The following is a 13,974-nucleotide window of genomic DNA, read 5'->3' as shown; positions in this document are numbered from 1 at the left end:
CAAACAGGATCTCTATGCAATTCACTCTGATCAATCTCTCCCTTTGCAAGTGTAGATTAATCCTGTCCTTTAGGATTTTTTCCAATAATTTTCTTACCAATGTTCTTAGACTAACTGGTTAATAATTGCCTGGCTTATCCCTGCTGCCCTTCTTGAATAAAGGTATCACCTTTGCTGTCTTCCAGTCTTCTGGCACCTCACCAGTGGCCGTTAAAGATTTAAATACCTTTGGCAGGGCCCCAGCAATCTCTTCCTTTGTTTCCCAAAGCAGTCTGGGAAAAAACTCAGCAAGCCATGGGATTTATCCACCTTTATGCCCTTTTGGACATCTAATACATTCTCCTTTATTTTAATGTGCTCTAGAATTTCAACATCCCAACTAAAATCCCCAGTTACAATGCCTTTCTCCTTAGTGAAACTGAGATAAAAACTATTAATTTAAAACCTCACCCATACCCCCTGGCTCCATGCATATATTGCCCCTTTGGTCCCTAATGGACCCCACTCCTTCCTTGGTTACTATCTAACTGTTAATATACTTATAAAATGCCTTGGGCTTTTCCTTAATCTTATCTGGCAACAATACGTTGTGGCCCCTTTTTGTCCTAATTTCTTTTTTATGCACCTCCTACACACTCCAAAAGGGCCTTGTGCATTTTCAGTGCTCTATATCTGCCATGTGCTTCCTTTTTTTTCAAACCCTCCATACTCCTTGACAATAGATGAATTTGATTTCCCGTTCTTACCCTTCACTCTTACAGGAACACAATGACCTTGAATTCCCATTATTTCACTTTTAAAGGACTCCCACTTTCCAAATGTAGATTTGTCTGGGGATAATATCTGTGTCGAAAGAAGATTGATTCATAAAATAAAGTGTAAGATTAAATTGAACATTTAAAGATTGTCAGGGTTGTATCTAATGTGTTTATTCGAGGACCAAAGCTTAGACAGTCTACATTAATGATTCAGATGAAAGGACTGATTGCAAAATTTGCTGAAAATACAATGCAAGGTCTGAAAGTGGACAAGAGGGTGGCAGATGGAGTATAGTATGTTAAATGTTAAATTGAATATGTTTGAAATGGAGGGCAACTTTCAAATGTTGGTGTTTAGAGAGATTTTGATGTTCTCATACATGAATCATGTGAAGTTAGCAGACAACCAATTATAAAAGGAATCAGTATGGTAGCCTTGGTTGTGACCGGTTGGAGTACATGAGTAAGGAAGTCTCACAACAATTATACAGGGCTTTGGTGAGGCCATACCTAGAATACTGTGGATAGTTTCAGCTTCTTTATCTCAGGAATCATACATATGCCTTGGAGGCAGTGCCATGAAGCTTCATTAAATGGATTCCTGGATTGGAAGGGCCCTTCAAAGAGGATATTGAGTAGAAAGTGTACATTCTCTGGAGTTTAAAAGACAGAGAGGTAATCTACTTAAAACATTAAACTACAAAAGGGGTTAACAGAGTAAATACTGAGAGGCTGTTTCAGTTGACTGGAAACTTTAGAATGATAGGAAATAGTCTCAGGTTAAGGAGCTCAACACTTAGGGCAGTTGGAAATAGATCCCTCAGAGGTTTGCAAATCTTTAGCATTCTTTAGAGGTCTATGGATTCCACAACCCAGGCTGAGATCAGGAGATTTTTGATATCTAGGGGAATCAAGGTATATGGAGATCAGGAAAGCAGAAAAGATCAGCAGTGATCTTCTTCAGTGATACAGCAGACTTCAGGGTCTGTGTGGCCAACCCTTCCTCTGATATTTTATGTTCTTACACTCTGAGTAATTCTATCAAAAAAAAACATAATATTTTTAAAAATTCTAATTAAAAAAATAAATTTTCACATTTGTCGTCTTCATAATTTAGCTTTAAGTCTTGCTGATGAAATAGAGAAATGACAGATAGACATACAAGCAAACAATAAGAATGAAACAAAGAGGGAATGATAGAAACCTAAAAGAGGATACAACACTACTCCTTGCCTGGTGTGGCATAAATGTACAAAGTCCAACTGACTAAATAACAGGAGACTGCAGATGCTGGAATCTGGAGCAAAAAACAAACTGCTGGAGGAACTCAGTGGGTTGAGCAGCATCTGTGGAGACAAACGACGGTCAATATTTCGGGTCAAGGCTCTGCATCAGGACTGCTAAACTATACACCTTTACCTTCAATAGATGTTGCTCGACCTGCTGAGTTCCTCCAGAAGTTTGTTTTTTGCAGACTGCATAACACATTCATGCCTTGTTGCTGGTATTTTATGCTTGATTATTACATAAATTGTATACAGGATTAGCTTGTACAATGTCTACCTGATAAAGCAGGAAATGGAGTACTAAAAGAAAAGAAATCCACTGACTGCTCCAAAATATTACCAGTTAATCTAAGAAATGGGTAGGGTACAAAACCTGTTTTCTAGAAGTCACCTCTAAACCTGAAAGCTGGTGACTTCTAGAAAACAGGTTTTGTACCCTGGATAATCTACAAATATTACAAAAGACAAACACCCAAGTACAGGTACAAACATTATAAAAGCTTATGAAAGTTGCTTGGCCAAACTGACTCCATCCACATTATCACATGTACTTTGTTGCAAACTAAATAGATTCATCATTTTGAAGAACATCTGAAAAATCCCAACCATGTTCAATTTATAGTCAGGCGAAAGTGTACCATATGATCGAGATGAACAGAATGAACACAAGAGAGAGAACTATATTCCAAATCCTCTTGTGTGAGTATCTTATTGATCAGTACTGTATTTTAATCTATATTTCTTGTGTGTTCTTCATTCATAGAATTTCCACTGAAGAATATTATCCAAGGAATACAAAGTTCACTTTGCATGGCACTCAACATGCTATAATTAGTCAAGCTCTCTATGTTTGAAGTATCATGTTCTAATTATGACCTGAATATCTGTCTAATGTGCTGTTGCTGGAGTGAAACCATAATTTAACATCGCACTTATACAGGAAACAGATGATACAAATGCTTAAGTGACAGGGCAGATTAGTTGTACCCTTCTCCCCTAAATCACATTATGACGGTTTTAATTCCTTGGTCCATTAAACACTGCCTAATCTAAGTTTTATGAGATGACTTGTGTTGGCTTTTTCTCCCCTACCTTTTCCTGTCAAACATATCTGTAACAAAATCTAAACAGTCAGTGTTTTAGTTTTTGAGAGATACAATATATAAATAAGAAAACCCTTGTGTTCCTTTAATAAAATTAACCATCTGTGGTACTTATTGACATTAATATTGCTGTTTATGTGTCAATGAAATGGTGCTCAGGGCTGCATCATATTTACACAGTGTGACCCTTATAGCATTATAAATATCACTAAACCCCAATAATATAAAAGGATCTTCATATCAGCAAAGTTAACCAGGGGGTTAAACTGTGATTCCACTCATATCTTTTAACATTCGTTAGGTACGCTGCTACCTCCAAGACCTCCTTTGTCTTTCATGTCATCTTTGTCTGAGCCTTTTCCACCCTGGGGAGATGAGGTGATATCCAGGTTTTCCAGCCCAGTGAAAGATTTGCTTCCCCCGTTCTCGTAGAGTTGTCCATGTACTGGCTGCAGCTGCCAGGTCAGGCCAAACAGGTGCACTGCTGTAAAACCAACAGGCAGTTTTTATTCATGTATGCAGATCTCTGCAGTCAGTTAGATAGATTCAACAAAGTGAAAAGATTGGACTCATTTACATGGGATTTCACCATTTACTCTATGCTGTTTACGAATTTCATCAATGTGGCAAATGATTTGGCACAGTGGGAACATCTGTGACAAATCCAGTAACTTTTTGCACTCACCATGTGAAGCATAATATGCTGCTTGAATCCCTTAATTTTGCATAAATATGTCCCAGAGGCTGTGCCAATGTTAATTTCTAAGCAGGTGTAAATGATAAATCATGCTGCAACAAAACACTTGTCCTGATCATAAAGTGAAATGTGTCTTTGAAGGAAGGGACTTTACATGTCTGCACTAGATGTTCCATTTACATGGAAATGCAAGCGAACAATTTGTTCCCTCTCACACTGCTCATTGCATTTTTCAAAATCTGGTCACAGGCTTATTCTTGGTAAAATTAGATTAAAGGATAATACTCCACCTCCCACCTGAAGTTAAGAAACCTGGTTTAAAAGATAAGTAATAAAACTCACCCAATGGCCTAACAGGTAAATAAATCGTATGAACCCATATAGACCCCAATTTAATTCTTGTCCTGTACTATACTGACTGATCTTACAAGGCAGCAATTAATTTGAGAACAGGGCAGTCAGGGTTGTTAACTGCTATTCAGTGATCTTTGGTGGAAACAGATCAGTAAGGACAAGATTGGACTTGTCAGTGATACCCTCCACATGAAACTCTGGAGGCAGCAACTTTTATTTAGGTTGTCACATGAAGAATGACAACTTGGGTGAAGTCCCAAAAGATTACTAGTGGTTCTACAACTGCATCTCAACATGGGCCAATATCTTAAACAGAGTTTTTCTTAGGACAGAAGAATTGATGGGCAACAAATTATGCCTTTTCAACTAAACAAAAATATTTAGCAAAAAAAAAGCAAGCCGTTCTTTAAGCGCAGGTCAAGTCTCATTTTGTTTGACTCCCAAGAATCACATACATTTCATTTTTATTTTGCTTGCTCAGTTCCGGGTAGATCAGACACTTTATGTTCAGCTAAATTATTTCAGCATTAATAAACTGAAAAAAACCTCATACTTATCATGACAAGCAATCAATGCTACTAATAACACCTCAATGATTAATTCCAGAAGGAAAATTTGTGAAGTGAAATTAAGTTTTCATGTCAATATAATATTATTCCATGCCACCATATTTTCAAAAATAGTAAACTTTCTCTGTGTCTGCTACTGACCAGCACCCAAAACATACTGTATCAACTTCTTTGCATTTCAGATGAATATTTTCTTTCAGATTGAAAGTTGTAAATATTAGTCAATCATATTTGGTTGATGGGCTGGACTTGAATATTTCAATCAAACAAATTAGTTGGAAGCTGAAACGTGAATCAATCAAAAGTGATCAGCAAAACACTGTTGCCAAAGCATGTTGCCTGCATGTGAACGTTAGGGAGGAAGCTTTAAAGGAACAAGAGATATCAAGCTCTGGTCAGGAAAAGGAAGGAAGTGTACTTCATGTTTAGGCGGCTGGGTACAAATGAGTTCCTCAACTAATATAAACAGCTTCAGACCGGGCTTAAGAGGGAAATCAGGAGGGCAAAAAGAGGGTATGTGATGGATTTGGCAGGCAGGGTTAAAGATAATCCAAACAGGTTCTTCAGTTATATTAACAGTAATAGGTTGACTAGGGAGAGACTAAGTCCTCTTAAAGACCACCATTAAAGATGGCTGAGATTTTAATGTCTATTTCTCCTCGTTGTTTACTAAGGACAATATCATGGGTGCCGAAGAAATGAGGGTAATAAGCAATGAGTCTTTGATCATACGATTATTACAAAGAAGGAGGTATTTGCAGCCATGAAGTGCATTAAGGTGGGCAAATCCCCAGGGCCTGACTAAGTGCACCCCTGGACTTTATGGGAAACCAGAGAACAAACCGCGGAGACCCTTGTGGAGATATTTGCTTTGTCGTTAGCCACTGGCAAAGTTCCAGAAGACTGGAGGGTGGCTAACGTTGTTCCATTGTTCAAGAAGGGTAGCAATGACAGGCTAGGGAACTACAGGCCAGTGAGCCTGACTTCAGTTGAAGGCAAGTTACTGGAGGGAATTCTGAGGGACAAGATCTATCATCGCTTGGATAGTCAAGGCCTGATCAGGAATAGTCAGCATGGTTTTGTGTGTGGGAGGTCATGTCTGATGAATCTTTTGGAGTTTTTTGAAGAGGTAACTAAGGGGATAGATGAAGGTAGGGCAGTGGATGTTGTCTATATGGACCTTAAAGCCTTTGACAGGGTTCTGCATGGCAGGCTGATCTGGAAGGTTAGGTCACATGGGTTTCAGGGGGAGCTATCGAGATGGATTCCAAATTGGCTCGACGATAAGAAGCAGAGGGTGATGGTTGAAGGTTGAGTCTCCAAATGGAGGCTGTGACTGGTTAAGTGCCCCAGGGATCAGCGATGGGACTTCTGTTATTCATTATGTATGTAAATGATTTGGATATGAATGCACATGGCACAATTAGCAAGTTTGCTGATGATACTAAATTAGGGGGTCTTGTTGATAGTGAAGCAGGTTACAATGAATTGCAAAGAGATCTTGATCAGTTAGGGAGATGGTCTGAGGAATTGCAAATTGGTTTCAACTTAGATAAGTGTGAGGTGATGCATTTTGGTTATTCAAACCCAGGTAGGACTTGTATAATGAATGGCAGGGCACTGACAATCGTTTTTCCTTGGAGCGTAGGCGAATGAGGGGTGACCTCATAGAAGTTTATAAAATCATGAGGGGTATGGATAAGGAGGATGGTCGTAGTCTTTTCCCCAGGGTTGGGGAGTCCATAACTTGAGGGCACAGATACAAGATAAGAGGGGAGAGATTTAAAAGAGACCTGAGAGATAACTTCTTTACACAGAGGGGTGTGAGTATCTGGAATGAGGTGCCAGAGGAAGTGGTCAAGGCGGGTACAATTGCAACATTTAAGAGGCATTTGGACAGATACATGGAGGGGAGGGGCTCGGAGAATTATGGGCTGAACGCGGGCAACTGGGACTAGCAGGGAGGACGCTGTGGTCAGCATGGACCAGTTGGGCCAAAGGGCCTGTTTCCTTGCTGCATTATTCTAAGCTGCTGGTTTTTGAGTCAACATATTAATTTAGTGGATGTCTTAAGTAAATCAAGTGGGCTGCAAAAAGATTTCTTTCAAAGAAAATTCTGAAGAGCACCTTCGGAGATATAACATGCCATGATTTTATCAGAAGCTGGCTGCAGCACCTATTATGTGATAAAGTGGTCATCCCCTTTTATTTATGAAATTGACAGACTTTAAGATTTAGATTTAAAACAGCCACATACTTTCCAATAAGTCTTATTTTTGGCTTGAAGGGCAGAGTTATATCAGCCTGCAAAATAAAATATTTAGATTTCTGGGAGGGGTATGTCCAGATTTAATTAAAAATACATCTCATTTTTTCACTATTTCCGTTTAATATGTTGTAAACCCATCACTGTTTCAAGAGGTACTTCTGTGCACTTTAAAGTTTTCCCCTGACAATAAAAGCGATGAATAGTGACTACACATTAACTTAAGTTGAGCCTGCACTTCATTTTCAATCCAATTCCGTGCTTTCACATGGCATAAGGATTACCCTAGGGGTAGATTTTGTACAGTCAGCACTTTTATGTCAACTGATCAGCTTTTGTTAGTTTTTGAGTTCAGTGAGTTCAGTGATTTTATTCAAATCAACACCATTAATTCACATAGCAGGATGAGTTGCTTTTCATCTGTGCAGTCTGGGCACAAGACAGAAGAACTTGGGTGGTAAGAAGTATAAACTTGCAATGAAGTCTGCTCAATTTCCCATTAATTTAAATAGAGGAAGATTAGGATGGAGTTCACTCTATTGTAGGTGTCACTCAGATGATACTTTTTGTCTAACTGGTAGAGATAAACATTACACTTTGTAATTTCTCACCAAAACAGGTTATATTTAATGTAAATCAATTTCTTACCTAATATCTAAGTCCTGCATTGTACCAATGGCATGCTGCAGTAATGGATGTGTCTTCTTTTCAATGAGATCATAAAATGAGGGGATGTCTATCTCTCAGGTAAACATAAAAGATCTCACGGTATTACTTTGAAGAAAAATAGGGAAATTCAACCTGGTGTCCAGGTCAATATATATCTCTGAATTAGCCAAATTAAAATATTTTGCTATTATCAAATTATTATTTATGCGAGTATGTTATACAGAAATTACCTTTCTTAGAACAGTGACTGGAGCTTAAAGATACTTTATTTACTGTAAAGCATTTTGGATTCTATTGAGACATTTTAAAGGGCAATATAAATGCAAGTCATCTTTTTCTCAGTGCTTTATCTTCCTTTGCTTGACATTATTTCCACCACATTTATTCTCTTTGCTTCCTTCATTGTTGTAAAAGATACTTAATGTCAGACTGCTAATTCACAGTTAATTGGATTTTTGATAAGTTGTTTGAAAGAATTCATTGCAAAAACAAAAGGAAATATTGTGGATTCTGCAAATTTGAAATGGAAACAGAAAATCTTGAAATACCCAGCTGTTTAGTCCATAGTTGCGGAAAAGGAAACAGAGTTCACAGTGTGGATTTTATATTGGTAATGACGGCAAAATTATTGGCATTTGCCATCGCAACACTAAAACATCGACAGTACTATGGGATTTCCATCCAGATGTAGTTTAAAATTGAAGTCCCATAGCTGCTGTCAGCAACTCAATGCTCTTCCACAGAATGCACTGCTTTGTAGCCTTCTCCAATAGACTTAAGAAAATTGAATTGACATCAATTAACTTGCAGTAAAATACCAGGAAATGTTTACAGTTTGCCTCACAAAGTTTGAATGAGCTTTTAATAATATAAGAACATAAAAAATAGGAACAGGAGTGGGCCATCTGGCCCTTTGTGGCTGCTCTGCCATTCATCAAGATCATGGCTCTCCTTCACCTTGGGTTCATTTCCCTCTGTATTCCTTTATTCCCTTAATATCTAGAAATATGAGGGGTGGCCATAAGTTTCAATGAGATCACTTCTCATGTTTCTAAACTCTAGAGAATATGGGCCAAGTTTACTCAATCTCTTCTCACACAAAAAAACCCCATCCCAAGAACCAGTCTGATGAATTATCATTGCACTCCCTCTATAGTATGGTGAATATATCTCTTTTCAAGTAAGGAGACCAAAACTGTACACAATCCTCTAAAGCACAATAATATCACAGTAAGACATCTTTACTCCTATAATTCAATTCTTCTTTGAATACAGGCCAACATATTACTTTCCTTCCCAGCTGCTGGCTGTACCTAATAATGTTAAGTCATGATTATAGGTCAGCAAAATCTCTGTCCCCCAAAAGTTAACCCATTAAATATAAATATTTGAAGTGTGATATTTATGTGATATGTGATATACATAAATATGTGATGTTTTAGATTCTATCTTAATTTTATGTCTCGTGTCCAAATTTCATTCCTTATAGGTTTAAAACATTAAAATTGTGCTTTTGGCTTCTTGATTTGAAAAATCCATAATGTTATTGGGTACTCAGCTAGCTTGATAACATCAAAGCTATTGTTCATCACATTTCTCACCGAACACACATCCAGCAACAAAAACATTAGCTAAGAGGAGGTTCTTGGTACAGAGAGTGCGATATGCAGGTAATTACTCAGAAGGCAGCTGCAAACACTGGTGCTTTGCTGTTGATTGCAACATCGAGCGTAATGTTTCAGGTCAATGACATTTTGTGAGCAGTGGTTGACACATGACATTTATTGGTAAGGTGGGAAGGTGGCAGTACATGTGTTGGCTTGAAAGAACAAAGGTCTGTAATAGGATGGAAGGTAGAAATGACAGGTGGTTTGACAAAGTGATACAAAAAAGTGATGGTAATGAGACAAGTAAAGAAGTGAAAGATCAGTTTCAGATTGTGTAAACTGAAGAATAAGCTGCTGTTCCTCAAATTTTCAATTTCAATAAGATACCCTGCCTTCCAACCTCTACATTTGAGTTTAACAACTTTGGTCCCCCTCTCTGAATTCTCCATAGTGAATATACATACAAAGTATTTACTTATAACCTCACCTATATTCTCCAGCTCCATTCACAGACTGCTCCTTTGGTCCCTAATTGGCCTTCCTTTTTCAATGGTTTCCTATTGCCCTTAATATATTTATAAGATGCTTTCAGATTTTCCTTAATCTACCCTGTTGAGCTCTGTCCTCCCTCCTCATGTTTGTCATCACCTGTATGGCAGCCTTTTATGTAGCTGTTATGTGGTTGTCATGGGAAGGATCCTTTAAGGTCTGACACCTCTCTCAATTATCAGTGTGTCAAAGACTAGGCAGTTTGGAGTTTATCATACAGCCCCCATCAGGAATCACACTGGACTCAGAATCAGTGTATGATTCTGCATGGAAACCATGATAACACTATCTCTAATGTATTTCTGGCCAATCTTACAATTATTTTTAGCGGATCTGGGCAGACACGGTAGTGTAGCAGTTAGCGTAACGCTATTACAGCGCCAGCAACCGGGGTTCAATTCCAGCCACTGTCTGTAAGGAATTTTACGTTCTCCCCGTGTCTGAGTGGGTTTCCTCCCACATTCCAAAGATGTATGGGTTAGGAAGTTGTGGGCATACTATGCTGGCGCCAGAAGCGTGGCGACACTTGCAGGCAGCCTCCAGAACACTCTACGCAAAGATGTATTTCACTGTGTGTTTCGATGTACATGTGACTAATTAAGATATCTTATCTATTCATGGCACACATTTAGTGAACCAAATTAGAGTAAAATACAGTTTTTAGACAGAGTTAATTTGTGTGAGTGGCGATAAAACTGAATTAGGTAGAGTACAATAAGTGTTTTTGAAGCTGTTGAGAACTCAGGAGTTGAGTCCTTTATTGTGGCAAATGCAGGTTTGGTCATATTCTCATGGTCATAGTAAATAAGTGCCCTTTTCAGGCAATGTTCTTCTCAATGGTGATTGGAGAAGCTACCCCTGTGGGATTATAACTGAACCCATCTAAATCAGAATCCCACCTAAATGTTTTTGCTTGGGAGAATGGGCAATCGTGTGGTTGAATGTTAGGGTGAAAAGAGTGAGGCTTTCATTTGATACAGATGGTCAGTGCCAGGCACTAGGATGGCATGAGGTTAACTTGCCACTTAATCATTCCAAATGACGACAAAGTCTTCCTGCACTTAGACATGGACTGCTCCTTTGTTTGTCCCTTGAGCTGGTAGACAAGGGTGTGCAATACCGTGCAATACTGTGCAATCTGCAGCACATCCAGAGGCAGCCTCTCTAGGTCAATGCCTACCCTATCTAATTCCTCTACTTTCATATGTACAACTCCTTGTGATGACCAACATTAAGGATAGACAACAAAGTGTGAGAACCTCTTTGGGATGTAGTGTAGGACACCCCTGAGAATTCCAGGCAGTGGAATTACATCTGAAGGACTCAGACAACTCTCTTTGCTGAAGGTCAGTGTGACCGCATGCTAAGCTGCTATTGTGCTCTTTGGCATGCCCAGAAGCTTGGACTAGAGTTAGAAGCAAGGGTTGAGTTCTCTATCTCTTCTCTGGGCTCTATTACTCAACAGCAATACATCCATTCAGAGAACCAAGTTCTATCCCAATTGCCTCCATATCAAGATGCAAGAGCCTGCAGATGCTGGAATATGGAGCAACAAAACAATTTGCTGGAGGAACTTAGTGGGTCAAGCAGCATCTGTGGGGGGGGGGGAGAAATTAGTCCTGATGCAGGGTTTTGACCCAAAACACCAATAATCCCTTTCCTCCTACAGATGCTGCTCGACCCGCTGAGTTCCTCCAGCAGATTGTATGTGCTTCCATTACTAAACTTGAAAGCATTCCTTTTAAATGGCACAGGTACAAGGCTTATTCCCATCATTTAAATTTGCTTTCCTATGTGTACTCCATACTGTATTAATAGCCTATATTTGAATGAATTTGACAGAAGAGGCATCATTTAGAGACTGCACTGGACCAATGTCATCCCTGCACCTTCTGAGAACTTAACATGCACAGAACTCTGTGATTTTCAGTTACATTAAGACATTGGGTGATTCCGTTTCACAACTGATCTTACACTACAAATCAATCATTACACAATTGAACTTCTAACCCCATCTCTCTCTGCAAATGCTGTCTGACTTGCTGCAAGTTTCCAGCATTTTCCATTTGTGTCATTGAAAGAAAATCAATGGTTTGTTTTGTATTATTGTAATCAAGAGGACCTGTAAACGCAAAGACTGTCTTTTAAACTTTGGCTGTGTAAAAATTGATTCTTTTAGTCTCCATCTAGGAAATGACTCATTCACTTGGTAATGATATCAAAATCCAATACAATTTCAGTGAACAGCAGTGTTATTTCCAATCACACTTGATCAACAATCAGTTAGGAATGTGGGCAGAATAATTGTCATTTACACTCAAATTTAGACTTAGATGAGGTAAACTAATGAGGTAAGCTAATTTTTTTAAATGAAGCACGGACAGCCACTTCCGAAGTTGAAGTACATCAATTAATAAACGGAGACACAAGAGACTGCAGATGCAGGTCAGGCAGCATCTGTGGAGCCAGAGGGATAGTCAACGTTTTGAGTTGAGACCCTGCATCCAGTCCTGTTTGCCTGATGACAAAATGCATTTGAGCTGAGGCAATGTCCATTTATTCCATTTGTTTGTCATCTTAAGTGAAAAACAAAGGGAATAAATGGTTCAATATCAACAATTCAACGTCTTTCAACTGTGATCTCAAGAAAAATAACATTCTACATAATAGTATTTTGGTTACTTTGCTCTCAAGCTGCCAGCATTTCCACTTCTTCACTTCCCTTTTCTGCCTGTTATTTTTTACATGACTAATCAAACAACAGTCTAAGAGTCTAGGTTGAGACTACAACTAGGGTGCAATCCTGATTGTTAAAACCTAAACTAGGAGCTTTGGGAAAGATGAGCAGGTATTTAGGAGGCTACAATAACACAAGATCTCTGACAAAGAATGTGAAGTTGGACATGGAGTGGTAGCTCACATGGACAGAGAGATTATGGGCCAACTTTTTGAGCAGGGTGTTAATGACAGCATCACTGGTGATGACTGCCTTGTTGATGGGAGACCTTATCAGCCGATTTTTCTGTAACAGAATCACAGAGTGAGAAGAACTGGGGGGGCCCTTGAGTGTCTGGAGAGATTGGAGGTTTGGGGTCACGGCCTGGGAGCAACACTGGGTGGGCATTGGGGTTAGTGGAGTGTAGAGGTCAGTGGGGTAGGGGAAAGGGAAAAAGTTTCAAAGGTAAGTAAGGATATTGCTTTTTAGAGGTTCCATTTCAGTATTGTGGTGTGAAGACTTGGTTGTTTCTGAAGTATCCAGCAACTGGACAACATAAAGTCATACAGCATGGAAACAGGGCCTTCGACCCAACTCATCCATGCCGACTGTGTTGCCCAGCAAGCTCGTTCCATCTGCCTGCGTTTGGCCCACAGCCCTCTGAACCTCTCCTGTCCATGCACTTATCTAGATGGCTTTTAAATGTTGCTAATGTGCCTGCCTCAACCACTATTTCTGGCAGTTCGTTCCAAATACGCACCACCCTTTGCGTGAAGAAGCTGCCTCGGATGTCCCTTTTAAATCTCTCGTCTCTCAGCCTAAATTTATGCCCTCTTGTTTTTAGCACTCCCTCCCTGGGAAAAAGACTATGTGCTTTCACCCTGTCCGTGCCCCTTATGATCTTATATACCTCTATCAGGTCACCCCTCAGTCTCCTATGTTCCAAGGAATAAGGTTCTAGTCTACGCAACCCCTCCGTGTAACTCAGGCCCCCAAGTCCAGGCAACGTCCTGGTAAATATTTCCTGCATTCTTTCTTACGTTCCTTTGTAATGCTCCAAAAGGAACACTGAAGGGGGTAAGATGCCATTCTATGCTCGTCTGAAGTGAAAAATCAGAGGTTCACATTTGCAGATTTCCCAAGTGACAATAAGAATGACTTGGAAATAGTCATTATCTTGTTTCATTCTGAGAAAGATTCGTTTTCATTTGAATAACCCTGAACTAAAAGGGTTATGTGAATGAATTTCCAGACAATTATGTTTTACATGGTTAGACACTGACATTTCAAATTTTAGCATTAAACTTTCTTTTCTAAAGCTAGTCCTACTTGGGTCAGACATACACATTTACCTTTCCCAAGCACTATGAAAGGGCATGGACACATTTTTCGAATAAATA

The 13,974-nt window shown here is 39.2% G+C and overlaps 1 protein-coding gene across 9 annotated transcripts in view; it reads right to left on the bottom strand.

Moving 5' to 3' along the window:
- The window catches only part of tenm1 (teneurin transmembrane protein 1), a 1,611,625-nt gene that overhangs the window by 224,156 nt on the left and 1,373,495 nt on the right, over positions 1-13,974 (bottom strand). For 7 of the 9 annotated variants that reach the window (XM_052021038.1, XM_052021037.1, XM_052021042.1 and 4 more), the window contains one exon: positions 3,461-3,631. In XM_052021038.1, coding sequence (XP_051876998.1) covers positions 3,461-3,631 — 171 coding nt within the window. The remainder of the gene's footprint in view (positions 1-3,460; positions 3,632-13,974) is intronic. The other 2 variants (XM_052021043.1, XM_052021045.1) reach the window with 1 other exon arrangement.

This window comes from Pristis pectinata, chromosome 8, assembly GCF_009764475.1.
Source record: "Pristis pectinata isolate sPriPec2 chromosome 8, sPriPec2.1.pri, whole genome shotgun sequence".
In the NCBI taxonomy this organism is placed as follows: Eukaryota; Metazoa; Chordata; class Chondrichthyes; order Rhinopristiformes; family Pristidae; genus Pristis; species Pristis pectinata.
The sequence above is the reverse complement of the archived record's forward strand: the minus strand, read 5'-3'. Positions and strand labels throughout refer to the sequence as shown.